At 38.0% G+C, this 18,858-nt stretch overlaps 1 protein-coding gene across 2 annotated transcripts in view; it reads left to right on the forward strand.

The window, feature by feature from the left end:
- SCG3 (secretogranin III) overlaps positions 1 to 18,605 on the forward strand; it is a 28,637-nt gene extending 10,032 nt beyond the window's left edge. The window contains exons 9-12 of one of the 2 annotated variants that reach the window (XM_027732135.2): positions 8,315 to 8,398; positions 8,982 to 9,110; positions 11,126 to 11,194; positions 15,318 to 18,605. In XM_027732135.2, the coding sequence (XP_027587936.1) occupies positions 8,315 to 8,398; positions 8,982 to 9,110; positions 11,126 to 11,194; positions 15,318 to 15,436 (401 nt within the window). In that variant the 3' untranslated portion in view covers positions 15,437 to 18,605. Of the gene's footprint in view, positions 1 to 8,314; positions 8,399 to 8,981; positions 9,111 to 11,125; positions 11,207 to 15,317 lie in introns of both variants that reach the window. The other variant, XM_027732134.2, reaches the window with a different exon arrangement.
- The last annotated feature ends 253 nt before the right edge of the window (positions 18,606 to 18,858 follow it).

An 18,858-nucleotide genomic window follows, 5' to 3' on the forward strand; every position in this document is an offset into this window, starting at 1 on the left:
TTTCAGATAAGTTATGACTGATTCAGCATAAAATGTTTCATTACTCATGGCATCCATATACTGTTTATGTTGCATAAATAGCTGATACTGGTGCATAACTAGCTGATACTCCATGCAGAACTGAAAGGACTGTGTCCTTCACAGTGCTGAGTGCTTGAAGGGAAAAAGTGCTTTTTGAGCCAATAGCAAAACTCACTTTGGTTTCAGCAGAGCAGAATAAGCCATGCATTGCACAGATACTTGTACTGTCTGAGTATTAGGTTGTGAATAATATCCTACCTCATTTTCCTTCTGGCTATTGTGTAATGTCATGGTGGAGATTCACTCTGATAGCTTTTCTATCAGACCCATCTATCATAGACCAGATAAATATTAAGAAGAAGCTTCATCTACACCACACAAAGAAGAGGAATTTTTTGTGTGACAAGTGACTTTTCCTGTGTATGCCAGACTATATAGCTAGTTTTAAAATGAAAGCATATCAGTCCACTACCATCCTGGTAAAAGCTCTATTTTTAGTAATTATGTAAAGTAAACAATAGTTTTTTAATGCATTTATTTTAATAATATTGTTGTCAGCTTAGAAACAGGAACAAATGTTTTCTGCCAGTTTGTTCAGATACATTTGAAAATCTTTTCCACTAATAAGATTTTTAGAACCATTCTAGGAAATACTTGTCATTAGAGGCTTGTGGACCATAACAAAAATAGAGTTTTCAGAGATGATGGAAAAATTCTTAAGAGGCACCAGTGTGTGTATATGAATTCTTTTTACACAGTCCATTAATTACGTTCTCCTGCTGTGCTCTGCTTACAAGAGTAGATTAGTAGTAAATTTACCCACTGCCAACCCAACCAAATGAAAGTTGTGTTGTCCAATGAACTATTACCCTAGAAATGCAAATTAGTTACATGCACATTGTAATCTTGTGTGGAGTTCTCATTTATTGACTAGTACATGTAGCACAAACTTTTGCCATCGGTACTTCTCTATCTCACAGATACCATAGAAATCTTTGCCATGATACTGCATAAAATGTGTAATTTATCACATCTTATGATTGAGTTTGGTCATTTTGTTTTCAGTTTCTAAATCAGGGCTTCTGTATCTTCCACAACTGGAGAAAAGAAAGGGACAAAGGGCTGGGAAGAAAATTAAGTTTAAGAACTCTGTAGCCTTGCTCTCTCTTGAAGGGGATCACACTTTTCACCTCCTTGCAGTAAAGCATTTAGATTCCTGGAGCCACAGTGTACCACACACAGCCCACAGCAGACTGGCTGGGGAGCAAGTCCCCCTTTATTTAGGAGGGAAACAGAGAAATGGCTCCAGCTGATCAGTGTGCAGTGTTTGAGTCACAACTGCCTTCCTCCATAGACCAAACCAAAGCCACCTCTCACACCTCCTCCCTTTGGCTCTGACTCACTGTCAGAATCCACAGTGTCCCCCGTGACTGAGTAGGAGATTGTGTTGGTTAGAAATGAGCATGAACAGATGTCTCTGTTTACCTTTTCCACCCCCGTATCATTTGTTCTTCGTGGACAACAGGGAAGAAGAGCAAACTGCAGGGGACACAAGGAATAGGGAGATGAATGGGTCATTGGTGAACTCTGGCCAAGGTATATGAACACTCATTACTTTGGTCCTTCTCTAAAGAACTGTTGGGATATTGTTTTGCTATAATACTCTCTTTTAGGCAGACTGAGGCTGCATGAAAAAAGTCAGGTGAAACAGAAGAGGCAGAAAGTCTCCTATGTGGATTTTTAATATGTCCCTGCCTCTCCGTGCTAAGGAATATGAAATAGCTGTTCTTCCTCTTGCATTCGTGCTGTGGTGTCTTCCACAGCTCCACTTGTGGTGAAGGCAAAGCTCTGCAATTTCCTCATTACAGGTCAGTGCTTAGTAGACACAATCTGGCCTTTTCTTGGGAGAGAAGAACTCATTTGAATAGTGTGATAATGCCTGAAGTTCTCATCAGCACAGATGCTGCAGGCCAAAGGTCTGATCCTGCTATTTGTTTAGTCAGCCAAGAACAGGCAGAGAGCCAGGAGTGTGAGGCAAAGAGCAGATCACAGCCCAGACTGGCATCATCTTTCCCATCCTCACTGTGACCATAAGCTGCTGCTCCCTGATACAGACTGGGATTTCAAAGGGCTGAGGGAAGGTGAGGCTGAAGCAGTGCCAGAGGCTACAAGTGGCATATGAACAGTGTCATGTGGACTTTTTGTTCTCCCCTTCATTTTGACCTGGACAATGAAGGGCACTGACAGTACTTCATACAGGGAACCTTTCATGCATAACACCTTCTTTTTCTTTTTTAAAATTATTTTTTTTCAGAGGGCTCTTTCTTGCTGCTGCAGGTTTTCTCCATAAGCATTAAAATATTTAACAAAATTTTCCCTATCTGAATTTCCCTTTGGTGATTTTCCTTGCCCAGTATTTATCATATGACTGATGCATACAGCTGCCAGTGGGAGTTATTTAATTTCAGGCAGCTCTCTTTTCTCTGCTATTTATTTTGTATCTGATGAACTAAGGTCACACAGATGCCAGTATACTGTACTATATCTGAAAAGCACAAATCAGGGGCACCTCAGATGATGAGAGTGAGCTGAATACTGAGGAGCAGCAGTGATAATAGAAAGTATTTGTGAATAGTTAAACTCAAGATGAATTTGCATGGAGGTAAGATAAAAGGATATGGGGACAGAGAGTGTGCAAAGATAGGCAAGACTTTAATCTAGGAATTATGTTGGCTGCACACCCCACTGCAGCTTGAGCTTTTCTTTAGTAGCCTCATCCATTTCTGTCCCATGCTACTTTTGTATTTGCACAAACATGTGAATGTGGGTTTTTTCCCCCTACTACTTAGATCTTATTTCCTATTTTCCCCCATTCAGACTCTCACTGCATAGAAAAACAAATGGGTAGCTATGGCAGCTGATCTCACAAGTCCTAAGAAGCAGGACACTACACACTGCAGTAAATTGGGCATCACCCGAGGGTGACAGTATGTATGAGAGCATAGTTTTCTCAGTATCCATAGGCTCTAAATCTTCTCACATATGATTTGGGAGAGATCCAGTAGCTTTAATATCACTAATTGTTTTTCCCACCACATTACATGACTATCAAATCATGTGTTCAAGAACCCAAAAAAATATTTTACAGTTCATTCCTTTGCTTATCACTGTCTACCTTTTAAATTTGCAGATATTTCTTGCAAACAAATTGCCTCTTCTTCCATTTCCCTTCACTGCCTCCTTTATGCTTTCCAGACTGGATACTTAGTAAGAAATCTCCATCTTCTCATAGTGTCTATTTTGACAGGTGCATTCCTTAGTTCCTGAAAATCTAGCTTTTGCATCCTACCAGGTGGTTTATGTTTCTAAAGGAGGGCAATGCTTTTATTTTTTTGCACTGTATTTAATAGCTGCATAAAATCCCCCACTTTCTGAATTCAGTATGTCTCTGTTGACAGCTGAGCACTGAGCCCATAAGTTCTGATTTGAGATGATTATGTGGGTGCAGGGTAAAGAGGGTGTCACTGAACTTTCAAAACTGAGCTACATCCCACTCCTGCAGGAGAGGCGGCTCTGTGCTGCTTCAGTCCCAAACCATCATGTTATAAAGGGCATGCTATCAAAACATGTAAAATGTGTGCACAGGCTGTGTAGCAGCTCCAGGATGGGAAAGGATTAGGAAAGAACAGCACCACACAGCTCTAGCAGACCTGGAATAATGCAAAGGAAACGCCTGGAGAATACTGAAAGGATAACTGAGAAATAGTCCATGAGGTAGGGAATTTAATAAGGATAATAAAGGAGACTTGGTCGGAGCTTTCTTTACCTCAAAACGCATCTATTTAATTATGTTTTGCTTTTGGAGTTGCTTTTAACCTGATTGCTAAGTGATACTGCTGCTGTTTTAATTTCAAGTCACTCTGACCATCTTGCCTGTAATCCATTTACAAGGAATGCCGTGACCTGGAGTTTGTCACCTGACATGTCATTCCTCATGGCAGCATTAGATTTCAGACACACCATCTCAACAAATCAGTCAAACAGGAAGATTCAGAAAGGAAATGCCATATCTTGACGTGTAAGCCAGTGAGTTAGAGAGGAGCAGGAGGTTTGCAAGGCTCAGACCCATCTCTATTTCCACAATGGAGGGATTTCTCCTGTTCATCACAGTTTAGCAGTTTATGTGACATATGCATGATATGTATATGAGCTGACTAAAAGTCTAACTCTGCTTTTGGCTACACTATTGAAAATCCAGTGGATATTGACAGTTCTGGGACCTGCTATCATGTAAAGTAAAAGGCAGATTTGTCCAAAGAACCAATCAGTTATGCTCTTCCCACAGAATAGTCACAAGCAAATGCTGTGTTGTCCTGACATTTTTCACAGATGGAAAAAGGCCTTGCAAACTCTTCAGGATCATCTACTGCAGGAGACAGAAGAGCCCTGAGAGAACTGTGCTTTTTTAATGCCTGCAATATGTGCATCTCACACAGGCAGTCGTCAGCACAAAGCTTTGCAGCTGAAGCAGTTGTAGTGTATGAACTCATTAAGTAAACTAATTTTTTCGCTATCATTAAGATTGATCTCAGGTACCTTGATGATCCCTTTTCTGCTTTAATAAACAGTTATTTTATGCTGTATGGAAACAGAACAGCAAAGCAGGCCTTTCTGTGGAAGTTGAATGACATAAAATCTCAGCTTCAGTCAATTTGATGAGGATAGAATGTGAAACTGCCTCCTGGGTACAAGACAATTATGCAGAAGAAAAAAACCTTTGCAGGAAAATTTACAAGACTCTGGAAAACACCATGAATCTATCAACAGAGAAGGGTCCATTTCAGGCTTCCATTACCAATTCCATTAAATATTCAAATGGTTATGTTAGTTTCTGCCCCTCTAATAAGAACAAAGTAATTTAAATTGTAATATTTTTTTCATGTAGTATCTTTTCCCATGGACTTAGAGGGTATTGCCACAGTGCATTCTGCTTTTATGCAGTTCAGATTTTTGGATATCCATCTTGAAGGACTTCAGAGTTTCAAAAGTGCTGGGAATTTGCATTTTCAGATGCAATTAAGAGGATCTATCAGTGTGTAGAAACTGGGCCTAGAATGCCTGAGAATGCCTACTCAAAATAGGAGCCCTCCTGCAGCATGAGTGCTTTAGTGAGTCATCCCAGATCAAAGAGCAAGTTAGAAAGTGAGGCAAGGCAGAAACCAGATCTCCTGACTCCGGGTGTCTGGTTCCAGTGATGAGATTATCCTGCTCCGGGAAAGCGGCCGCCAGAGTAGTGACCTATTTACCAACGTAGGTCACTTCCATTAGCTCAGTGGTTATTGTTCTGTTGTTTTAATTAGTGCCATTTCAAATAAGTGGCCATCTCTGTGGAAAGGTCAGTACCTTTCTAAACTCTTCCCCTGTACAAATGACATTGCTAGGGAAACAACACCGGAGAAGTAATCAATTCTTGTTAGACCTCCGAACACGACATGCAGTTGCTAAGCTGCTGGCCAGGCACATCTCAGTTGAGGAGATGACTCACTCCATCAGTGTATCTCAGAGCAAACATTGTTCAGCCCTGGCCTAGCCACACATGACAAGTACAAACATGTTTTGAAACAATACCAGCTGTTAAAGCATTAATTCTGAAGCGGGGGAAAGGGCAATAAATCCTGTTCAGGAAGAACTGGGACTCTGTGGTAATATCCTCTCTAGGAAATTTATGTAGGTACACCAAACAATCCCCACAAACATGGAGAGGCCCACAGAATTAACTCCTCTCTATCACAGAGGAAATATGTCTGCTTATAAATCTTCAGATCCATGTTGATGTGCCACCCAGCCAGCAAGGCAGCTTCGCCATTTCTCCTGTAAAGTGTAGTCCTTGTTAAAAGGCCTGTCATGGCAATTTGTCCATATTTTTACTGACAAAAAGAAAGCTTTGAAAATGGAACACAGTTGATACCATGTTCAGTCTGGCTTTAGTGGCAAAGCTCAGATCATTAGTGGTCAATGGTGCCTTATTACACTTCATGTCTGCACGTGGCTGGAAAGGAATACTGTACTGACAAAGGAGTCAGAGTGAACTCAAATAAAATTGTGAGCTGGATCAGAAGGCTCAGAGAAACTGTAGAACTCCTGATGTGATTTATAGAAGTGACTAAATAATGGAGAAGTATAAATCCTGTTGCCTTCAGTAGCACATGCTGTATGTGGATATGTGCACAACTTTTAAACAATTTATCAAAATAAGAAAAAATTTGGAAATATCAGTATGCAGACATTGAAATCTTAAATTGTCAAAGCAGGTTATAAATCTATCTTGCGGTGAAGTTTTTCTGTTTTCTGCTAATAGAAACTGACTGCAGCAGTGCCTAAATGCAGACACTAAAGAAAGAACATGAAAGGCACTTATGAATCAATGCACTTATGTATGTGTGACATTTTAAACTTTTAAATACTCCTATTTCTTTTAAAACGCTATATTTAGACTTAAAATTAGGCCTAATTTAATAGATTTTGCCGGATTAAACTCTAAAATCAGTGACATTTTTGCATTTGCATGAATTAGTGAAGGAGAATAATCTATTCACTTGAGTTTACAAAGGGTTTTTAAGTTCTTGACTGTATGATCTTATCCTGAAAATTGTGCCTCTTACAACAGAGAAATCCTTATATTCCTGTTGAAATACTAGTATGGTACTGATTCAGGATAAAAAAATAGAATCTTAAGCTCAGCTGAAAGGAATGTTTATGGTCCTTTCCATAAGCTTTGGATCAAGTGATTAGTGAGGCATCAATACCACCACTATAATTCTAGCTTGTTTTTTTCTTCATCAGTATGTCTGATCCAGCTTGTAACACAGCCCAGACCTGTTTTGTTTAGGACATATGGCAAGGTCAGGAATCGCATTAAAAGGATACATACCAAAATGAAAAGAGTTGTCACAAAAACACCGTCATGTGATGTAGAATTGAGAGGGTGCAATCAGGCAGGGTGCCAGCAAATACTGCTTTCATTTTAATTTTATGTAAATAACATAGTATAGAGGACTCAGGCAGACAGGATTATGTGATTTCTCATCAGATGGCAGGCACAATTGCTTCTGCTGATCTGCCATGAAGAGAAGAAATATGTTTGCTAAAAAACTAGTTTTTAGGTATCAGTGCTGTGTATCTTTCTGAGGAAAAAGGATCCTCCCAACTGATGGATAAAATGTTGGCATTACACAGAGAATATGATCTAAAATTTTTACTAGCCCTATTATGTCTGTTCTGTCACAGTTCCCACATCTCATACTGAATATTTTAGCTGTTCATATAAAAGCAATTTTGATATTTCAAAACCAAGTCTCTCAAAAATACCCACCAACTAGCTGATATGCATCAAATTTTGAATCCATGTTTAAAACTGAAGCTTTAAAAAGCTGATAAAGGGAAGGAAAATTCTACACCATGTCCATAATATGACTGAGGAAATACGGCAGATACTATGATGATCTGTATTTTGAATATCTACTGTGGTATCAAAAGGACTTTTTTCCCACATAAGCATACAATATTTATGTCTGAAACATCCATCTTTATGAAGAGATGCTTTTACTTTCAAATTAGATGAGTTCAGCCCCGAAATTTTCATAGAAATACATTTTCTAGTCTTCTAGAGCTGTATACATGGCTACAACTGCCCAGTGGGCTTTCAGGTAAATGCTTCAGCAACTTTGGAAACTATTTGTTTTAATCACTTCAATTTACATATTTATTTCATCTAAGTATGATTTTAAACATTTTATTAGACTTCCAATGAAACCACATAAAATCCAGACATATAAGCAGTTCGGGATAGAGTTTTTCCAGCAGGATGAAGCACATATTTCATAGTCTTGTATTCTTTGTGAAGTTAATTAAAGCCTTTCATTACTTTCATCAGAATAAATTGCTACAGATAGTTATCTGTAGTTTGTGACTTACGTGACTGGAATACAGAATATATATGCATACTTTTACTGTCTTTATGTATATTGCTCTATTTGGTGCACCTATTGTCATGATTCAGTTATTATTTTTTTTTAATAAGATTGATCAATATTCCATATAGCTATTTGTTTGTTCTTTTACTATTGGCTCTGCATTAATCCTTCAGAGGCAAGGGCTCTGAAGCCTTCAGAGGCTGTTCTTTTAGGTTTCTGCTTACCACTCAGACTGGTGCTGGGGAGCATATAGTATAGATTCTGCATCTTATCCACTGAAGAATAACTGGGGTTTGGTTTTGTTTTGCCTTGCTTTCCAGAAAACTTAGATACAATGATAGCTGAGCAGACGAAGAAGAAGCTTGAGAACCCTTCTACTAAAACCAGAACAAAACTAACAGCAGGTACCTATTCTACAATTTCCTCTCCTGGAATAACACATTTTTTTAATCTATTCAGTTGAAAGTATGCTAATTTCTGTAGCATCCAGACTACTGGTTAAAGCTACAATCCCTCAAGGACCTATAGCCAAGCTTGGTTGTCTAAACACACGAGAGAAATTTTCACTTAATTGTCCAGACTTTGAGAAGTATACTCACTGTCTTTTTCTTCAGTGGAGTCCATACATTACATATATACAAAAGCTTTTCATAAGAATGAAAAAACGTTATTTGTCAACTTTGGATCTAGTGAATGTAAATTCCATATAATCTTTCTCTGCACAAAGAAATGTGCCTTTATGAACTATGTATCATCGCATCGTAGTTACCTGTGTTCAGCTACTGTTTGTAAGAGCAGAAGCAGACATTCCAATTTCCAGAGGTCTGGAGCAGAGATGACCTTTAGAAACCACTTTGAGACAGACTCCAGTGAGGCTCTTCCTCAATCATCAGTCAAAATGTTTTACTTGCCAAAAATTGTTGGTGTGATTGAGAAATGCTTTTGGTATATTTAATGCAAAATTTTTTGCTCTTGTCATTTCTTTAGACAAGAGTAGTGAAGAAGCAGACAGTACAAAGGAAGAAGCAGCTAAAATGGAAAAGGAATATGAAGTTTCAAAGGATTCTACAAAAAATGAAGGACAAAATGCAGCAGGAAATAGTGAAGAGTCTGGAGGTACAAAATAGCCATTGCTTTTCCTACTGTGTCTGCTCCAAGTGATTGGAGTCTTTTCCTATCTTTGTTATTGTTTTTCCTTTGTGTTAGCATAAATACCTTCAGCTTAGAGTCACTGGGAGTCAGCACACAACAGCTTGGTTTGGAAGTGTACTTATTTGCCCAGTTTTAAATATATGACACTATATCCCTTGCTGAGCAAGACCATAATTCATAGCCCCTTGTGAGAACAATATGAAATACAGATTGACACAGTAGTGCAGAGAGATTTTTGCTTCTTTGCATCTGTGCTTTTTAGTGAAATCAGATGATCAGAATATTCAATAATCTGAGTGGGCCCAATGATTTCTATAGTTTGTGTTAGAACAAGCTGGTACTGGAAAGTTCTGCAGGACTTTCTGCAAATTCTGCAGAATTTGCATTGCTCACTGCCAGAGGTTAAGGGTTATCAGCAATTAACTTGTTTTACATAACTTTGATACCTGTTACAGTAAGTTAGTGTCTCCCTAAGCAAACATAGGACAGTAGTACTGTTACTATGCCAGTTGCCTCAGCATGACACATAATGCCACGTGCTAAATTAGACTGTGCTAAAGTCACTTGGGTGCAAATCAGCTACTGTATCTCAAAACAAAACTGCAGAGGACATTGTGCCTCCTTATTGTGCTGAACTTTTGAAGGAGAATGTTTGTTAGTGCAGAAACTTTTCAGTGAGTTCTTATTGCTAAGGATCCAGCAGAAGCATCTATGTTTTGTAGTCAGTTGGCTAAACAAAATTGCTTATTATCTATTTTGCACCAATGCTGTTTAATGCTTTTTGGAATGCCTGTGTGTCCACTGCAGCCTACTCAGCCATGAATGGCAGAAATGAAGGCTGCAGTGGATTGTGGAGCATTGACACCTGGGTCCTGTGGGCAGTGCAGCCACTCACAGATGGTGGCATTTTTTCCAGCAGGTCATTTTGTTGAGCATAGAAGAGGAAAATTTCTCAAGATGGTTGTCTGATTTCACAGGAAAAAAAAGTTGTCTCAATACCTGTGGGAAGTGATAAATAACACGTTTTGCTTGTCCGTGAAGATTTGTCTTTCCAATTTGGTTCAGGTTATTTTCCTTTACCTTCAGCCCAATAGCTTTTTAGAAATGTTAATTGGATAAGTATTTAGTTCTTTGTATCATAATGCAATGCCCTTTGCTCTTTCACAGAGTAACTTACTATAAAGTTACTGCACTCCCAGCTCAAAAAGTATGATACATCTAATACTATATCCATTTAGTAATAGAAGCAGACATGCATAGTTGGCACTAGTAATCTTCTACATGCTAATCACACTAGGTTTTTATTCCTGATAAATGTAAGAACATTACATCAATAAAGCTCCAGTCAAGTTAAGAATTCAAAATCCATTAGCTGGAATATTTCCTTAGGGGCCTTATTAGGTAATCCTTGAACTAATTCTGTACTGTGTGCTTTCTGGTCCAAAAATAGCCATCACTTTAAAATTTCAGCTATAACAAGGAGTTATCATGGTAATGTTAATACATTCCTTTTCTCAGTAAATGTAGTAGCTACACTTCCACTTGTCTTTCAAAATTTTGAAATTTGTTTGCCATGTGCTGTTAACACTACTGTATGGAAGAGTTTTGATACTCAAAGCTCTCAGTTTTAATTAATTCCTTGCTATCTCAACAGCTTCATCTTTGCTGAACAATAATGATGATCAAAAAGCTACAGGCTGCCTTTAATCCACACAGGCAGTTTGTATGGATACCACCAAAAGCTATGTATAAAGATCAAAAAAAGCCACAATCCTAAATTTGTGTATGACTAATCTTGCACAGACAAAACCTTCTAGCTGTCTGTGGGAATTTTGCCTGACTAAGTTTGACAGGACTCAGCTTTTAAACAGAAACTAAGAATAGTTTTAATCTGCCTTTGCTGTGACCACCTTCACCCAGTTAAGCAAGCTGCATCAATCATTGATGTAAGTGCCTGAATTCTCTCTCCTTTTCTCCAGGGAAATCTGAGGCATATTTGGAAGCAATCAGGAAGAACATAGAATGGCTGAAAAAACACAATAAACAAGGTAACAAGGAAGGTATGCAGTGAAAGGTCTTGACATTGGGGTGGGCACCATATACATTACAAAGCACGTCATTTATATTGTGGTGTATGACTTAGCATTGTAAGTTAAAAAATAGTGATGTGACACTGCACTTGTCTGTGGTGATAGTTAGTGTGTTAAAGTTAAATAAATGTCAACGTTAAATCAATGAATGAAAATAGTAGACTAAGGCAGATTAATTTAAGCTGGCTTGAATGGCTGCTGGCCACAAAACACAGAGACCTGGTGGTCTGCCAGTGTGGCAGGTTTGTCTAGTGCTTCATTTCCTATTTCAACATGCCTTTTAATTATGATTTTATAAGTGATAGGAATGTATTTTAAATGTCTGGATGTGTCTAGAAGAGCTCAGTGCATCTGGCTAACATGCCTTCATAAACAGCAATGTACTTTGTTTCATAACCAAGAATAGTTAAGATACAAATTTATGTCACAATGTAATACGTTGGATTACAGCCCGAGTCAACTTGAATGACTTGTAGCTCACACGCAAAGCTGTGCAGAAGGGAGCAGAGATTGAAGCAGCTGCACGGGGTGTGCTCACCAGCTGTCCCACCGTTTGGCTCCTCCCCGGAGGCAGGGCTGTGTGAGCACTGGAGGCAGGAGAAAACAGCACAGCAGCAGGATTTCTCGCTTATTTTTCACAGATCTTTATTTATCCATACCAGTTCTTCCCTCAAGATCTTACATAAAACCAGCCTCCTATCCCTTTTCTCTGCCATGGCTGTGTGTTCTGCCATCAACCTCTCTGGAAGTGAAGGCTCCTAGCCAAGGGATCCATCCCGGGGCTATGACTGGCGCCTGGTGAGAAGGATCCTTCTTTGCACCAGCCGAGCAGAGGGTGATCTGAGATGAGATTAGCCCTGGGTAATCTGTGTGTTGAAGTGTATATGAATTACATTTCAGACATGGGCCTACAGCCCAACACAGGCATTTTCCTATACAGAAACTGTAATAGGAAGGACTTGTAAAAAAAATTTCCATCTCTAAGATCATTTCCTCACAATGGCAGCGATGGCAATTAGCAGCAGGCACACATATTTGCTCAAGAGTTTGCCTGCCAATTCTAATAAATGGTTCTGTTTAGCAGTGTATTCATTATGGTAATTAGATCTCAGTCATGTGTGATTATATCCCAATATCACACATACTGACTGGGCAGCCCCTCACTCCCCTTCATAGTAACCTTACCTCTGCACTGCTGCAGTCTGAAAATGGCTGTGACTGCAGATCAATAGCATTTTATCTGCTTGTGACTGCATTAAGATATACATTTCTGTTTAGATGGATTTTCATTTGCACTAAAATATCTTTATTGTCCCCTGGCAATGGAAATGAGTCTTAAAGTGAGTGTAAATTATGACAAAATTAGAATACTCTTCTGATACATCATCTTTACTGTGCCTTTCCATACTTTTTATTTTTGTAAAATGCTACTTCAGGTCCCCTGGGTTGATGTTAAAAGAAGTGCAGTCAGGGTAAGCTTATCTAACTGTGAATGCATTGCACTGTGTTTCTTTGGTACAAGATGAGGTGGTATTGATGTGCTCATCAATCATTTCTCCACTTCCAGCTACCACCTGGGAGCTGGCAGAAAAGTAATTCTCAAAGTAATTCGTGTATTAAAATGGCCAGTCTTTCCCACCCCCACTAAGGGATTGGTTTACTCACTGAATATACTTGAAGAGGTTTAGATTTTCTTCAGGCAAATGTTTGTAGATCCTTATCTTTGTATGAATTTCAGTAGAAATTATTATTTGTTCAATGACTAATAAGCCTGGAAATGTTAATTTACATTTCCCCAGTTTAAAAATATCAATTTCCTATTAAGGAGGCTGGTAAACTTGAGGGGCCTGGATTTTGGGCTGATGGCCTTTTGTGTCCAAAGTTTGGTTTGCATATTTTCAATCTATAGGCTCTGTGGGCCTGTCCTTTGTATCTCTCAGACCTGGCTTGATGATTGAATTGCTTTTCAAGAGGAGCTCCTCTCCAGTGTAAACCAGCTTCCCACAGTAGCTGCTGGGTGTTCTATTGCAGTTGGTCTCCAAAGCACAGAAATGAGGCATTTAACTAATACATGTGGATTTTTTACCAAATACTCGGCAGTTTATAGTTTCATAACACTGACAGTAGCCATTTAGGATTGAAAGTAAATTCTGTAATCAATTACAATGGCAAATGGCTTGATTTGAATATGCAAATAAGACCTCACTTCATTTACTGTAGCTGTTTCACAGCTCGATGAAATGCTGCAGCTGTTGCGGTGAATATAACCCAAAGCTGATTTTTCTAATTACAATAGGTTGTAAATAAGTATTAGAAATTAGAGGTTATAAATTTCTAGGAAAAAAAAAATCAAATTAGATTGCAATGAGATACATAACAAATTAGCCAGAACTGGATAATATTGTGGTGGTTGTAATCCCGTACAGAATGTTTAGTAATTAAACATTCACATTTCCACATAATGATTTGGAGTTATAAATAGTATTCTAGAAGTAAAATAAGCTCAGGGATTTTAATGTGAATAATGTGGATATCATATTAATTTAGTGTTTGTTCTTCCATTCATTTCCATTCCTTGATATCTTTCACCAGGGACCCTCATTCTGTCAACATGAATGAAATCTCAGAACCTCATTATGAAATTGCTGGGTACTATTTGTCCCTATTACTCACACAGGCTGGAGAGACAAGCAGGTTACATTCTCTTAAGTAATGACAGTAGCAGACCAGACAAGAAATCTTGGCCTCAGTACAGTGAATGGCAAAATTCCTGTTAACTCAGACATGGAAAGACACCTCTGCAGGAGTGGGGAGTTTTGAATATCAATTTTCTGTATTACTCATTTGAAATTGCCTTATACTGTTGTAAAAATGATTGCAGGCATCAATTTGCTTCATAATGTCTTTCTATTTGTATCCAATTTTGGTCACTGACCCCTAAAAAGACAGGAAGTCATTACTGTCTATTTTGTTAAGAATGTACAGTTGGAAAGAAGGTCCTTCCACGTATTGCTGTACGATGTTATACTTTGGACTACATTACAAAATCACTATGAATGCATTCTGAAAGCTCTGTCTGTGAATAAGTAATTTACACTGAAAATATCAGAATGTATCTGCTCTCGTGAAAGATACTCATTCATTTAACTTAGTATGAACCCTTAAAACATTGAAGTTCTTTGGGTTCTAACAAATTAACTTCTGATTCTATCAAATTAACTTTTGATTCTAACAAATTAAGCTTTACATTTTATGCAGCAAATTAGGTAGCTAACTGAAACTTTATTGTGTTTATATGTGAATATACTGAATCTGTTGCCAGAGTTACAACTACACAATAGGTTACCCATTTATTTTATTTGAAAGGTTGCTTTGCAGTAGAATTCTTTTTGTGGAAAATAGTGATGTTTTCCAGCATGGGAAAAGTCTATTTAACACATATGATGTGAGTCTGGCTGTATAGATGCACTCATCCACTGGAAAAGCAGGAAGGATCTTTCAGTACTCTATTGAAGAGTCTATTTGTCAGTCAAAAACTGACACTAACACTGTCACAAAGACTGCTCACTGCAGTATTTTTCAAGTCAGAATATTATGTTCTCTATCAAGGTAAATAGTTGTATCGAGCTATTTTCAGGAAGTTGGTTTCTTGAATTTTCACTACAGTGTTTGTAGTAAGTGGGAATTTTACTAGGATTTCAATAAGAAATAGTCCATTTAATATTTTCTTTTGATTCTGTGACAGCTGCGAAAATAATAGGGTTCTAACAACAGGTTTTGCTCTGCAGACTAGAACATCAAATCTCTGGACCAGAAAATATTCTTACTTTAGCATTTGACAGCAATCAGTCAAGAGCAAGAGATGATTATTCCTCTTGAACACTAAAAGCACTATGATGTGTAAAAACACTTTGTGCAGGTGTTTTGGGTTTATTTATTGTTTTCACAAGCTGCACTTAGAGTGAATTTTCTTCATGTTTGATCAAGTGCATTTGTTGGATAAACTTTGCAATGACATTTCTGTTAGGTGAAGCAATATAATGGCAATGACTCACTGTGCAAATGAATTCTTATTTTTCAGACTATGATCTTTCAAAGCTGAGGGAATTCATTGATCAGCAAGCTGATGCTTATGTGGACAAGGGCATCCTGGACAAGGAGGAGGCTGATGTAATTAAACGCATCTATGGCAGCCTGTAAAAGTCAGTGGCTGCCAGACATGTAGAAAACTAGTCTAGTTTCCCCCACTCTTGGCTCAGTGACTTATGATCTGTTAATTTGAGGATATCATTAGAAATGCTCTGTTTACATTGTACTGACAACTTTCTAGACAGCAATGAAGAGCTGTAGTGCTCCATTCACCCTCTGCATCCTGTATTTTCCTACATTCACAAATCAACCCTAAACACCAAATTCTGACAGTGAATTTCTATTGGATAGGGTCAATATTTCTGTAATGCTCTCCTTGATTTATTATTTATATTTGGTTTACTTTTGTAGATCAACCAATTGTTTCTGATGGAAAGTTCTTTTAATGCTACATCTTTTTGCTCACACTCAACAAGCTTTCTATAGATGCAACTATGTAAAGGGCATTATTAGAAAATAGTTCATAGTTCTCTAAATAAAATATTTGAAAATTATTTACTTATTAAAGTTTTCATTAATCCTAATATTATTTTATATTCAGAAATTTTGTGTTTAAATCTTAATATCTTTTATTTGATCCTTTTTTATTTCTTTATGTAGTATCCTGTAATTTGGACTGTAGTGTCCTTAGCTAACTGATAAATCTTTGACATTACCATTGCCTTTCATATTACAGAACTGTATTCTCTTCTTCAGCATGTAGGAACATTCTCTTTGGTGCACCATTTGATGATTGTGCATGCATAATTAGTTGAATTCCTGATGTGAGTATCCTGATAGCAAGTGTAAATAGCTGTTACTTTCTCTAAAGAAAAAAAAAAAAAGGAAAGCAATTCAAGTTATTTTGCATGGAAAGGGAAGTTTGCAACTGGAGATGTTTTTAGGAACATAGGCCTTGCTTTTCAGAAAGATTTAAAGAATCTATCATATCTCAGTGTCTCTGAATATCAAGGCTGTGGTCTCTTTACTGACCTCTGCTCTGTGTTGAGCAGTATCATCTTGCAAATTTTCTTTTTTTTTTTTTTGCTTATATAGATGTTGTCATTAGCCAAGAATTTGGTACTTCCCAATGAAAAAGGAAAACAAAAATGTCACCCTCATTCTTCTTCCTGAACTTACATAGTTTTGGAAGAATGGCTTATGGGGTCTTTTGTCTTTAAGTGAATGGATCATTTTATATATGAAGAACTCATAAAACAAGATCAAAGGTAAGGAAGTTTTTAGAAAGGGAGATTTTAACCTGAGTTCCGGAAGATGTAAGTCCTGAGACTTATCACCTGCAGCAGTTATTTGTGTAGATGAACTCCAGGAAAACCCTGTTCTCTTTACTTACAGATTCTTCATTGATAATTGAGGTTATCCCTCTCTGATTTTTTAAAAAACACCTTATGATATCTCTGAGATTGATACAGTTAAAAAATGTCAGCTGATGCAGAGGTTGGAATCTGCCTGCAGTGAAGGGAGATACTGACTTACAGCACTGCCTGCACAGCACAAAGTTCTCTAATGTTAAAACACTTCCTTGGGTCATTTCCCTTCTCATTTTCTTAGCATAGCTGGAGATTAGGGAGGAAGAGATTTGAGCAATGAAGTAAACTCTGGAATCTCTGAAAAACATAAATGATCAACTGATTATTGATAAATTATCAACTGATAACCAATATTAAGTGAATGTGATGGTAGTGAGGTATAACAGCACAACTCTTTGCAAACTGATGACACATAAGCTGGTGAATGGTTTGTGCAGACAGAGTACGTCACTGGCTGCTCACACACATCCTGATATGAATCACTGAACTGCAGTATCAGTCACTAATGGTGATTTAATTTTTTAAGGCAAAAACTGTATCCAAAAACGTAGTCAATATAAGCTTCCTCTTTAAAAAATAGTCCCTTAGGAACTCTAGAGAAAATAATTAGGGAAAAGAATTCCTGTTATTTTGAATCGGTGTATTTGTTCTCATCCAAACCCTCTAATTTGTTTATTGTTATTTGCTAATGTTCCCAAAGATCCAAATTTCTTGTCCCTGTGGATCTCAATTGTGTTCTGCAACAGCTTGTGACTTATTTTCCTATGTGACTATCACACAGGAAAGGCAGACTGATTCACAAATATGGATTTTTGAAAGAAATCAGGAGAACGGTAACTAACTAACTGTAGACCTTTAAAGCAGTGATCAAGGATCTGCATGAGAAAAAACAAAAAAGGACAAACTTTTCTTCCCCAATAGTTACTTTAAAAAAGACCCCAAATTTTCTTCTCCTGTCAATATAATGAGTAGTATAATAATATTTTCAATTTTCATTGTAAGTTAGTTTCTTACTTTGGTCTCTCATGAGTCTGGTACTAATGGGAAGATGTCATCAGCTAGTGACCTGTGATTATGACCAGTATGTGTCCACAAAAAGGGTGGTGCCATATTTGTTAATCTCTCAGTTTTGCAAATTCTATAACTTCAACAAAGTATCAATGACATAATTTAGAGAAAAAAAAGTCCCAACAATGGGTATGACCTGATTGTATTTCAGAGTATGCATGTTCTTGGACTGTTCTTACACTGCTGCTGTGCATCACTTGGGGTACACACTTGGATAATTAGACCAACCTGACGAGTAGCTGAGAACAGGGATAAACCAGCAATCCCAGCCATGGTTCCTCAAATTAGATTCACTTCCCAGCCTGCCCAAGCCCACTAAACTTGTTATTTGAATGCTTCACATAGTGGTTTCATTGCTGGTACATTGGATGAACATCTATCAGTACATCACACCTTTCAGAACTAGCCAGTGAAAACCCAGCCAGCCTGATGAATCACCCTGCGTTTTTAAGGAGCTGTGACTTGTGCTAAATAAAATCAAACCAAGTGACGCAGGTTTCAACCTGCACTACAGATCAGTCCTTGTTTTTCTGGGAACACTTCGAGCACATTAGGACTGGACATCCCCTGCTGATGCGTTTAGTCCATAATTAGTAAATCTAATTATTGCATTCTTCCTGATGAGAAAGGTATCTTCAACACCTGCATGTCTCTGGTTCTAAACTGGCAAAAATCGGTTTCTGTGTTGTTTATCTCTCTGCTGGATCCTTCAGAAATCCTTCACTCCTAAATTATCACTGAAAATGTAACAAGTACAATATATATGGTATTCACCTTTTGAGCTTTTCTAATAGACTATTGTTTCTGATACTGTACTTTATTAAACACTTTACTACAAGCTACATTAGTGTGCTGGTTTTGGCTGGGATAGAGTTTGTTTTCTCCATAGTAGCCAATATGTGTTTTGGATTTGTGCTGGAAACACAAATGTGTTGATAACACAGAGATGTTTTAGTCTCTGCTGAGCAGAGCTCACACTGAGCCAAGGCCTTTTGTGCTCCTCACCCCACCCCAGCAGCAAGGAGGTTGGGGGTGCACAAGAAGCTGGGACACAGCTGGCACAGCTGACCCCAGGGATATCCCAGACCATGTGGC

Source organism: Pipra filicauda, unplaced genomic scaffold, assembly GCF_003945595.2.
Source record: "Pipra filicauda isolate LSUMZ 115617 unplaced genomic scaffold, ASM394559v2 scaffold7_size6619720_pilon, whole genome shotgun sequence".
In the NCBI taxonomy this organism is placed as follows: Eukaryota; Metazoa; Chordata; class Aves; order Passeriformes; family Pipridae; genus Pipra; species Pipra filicauda.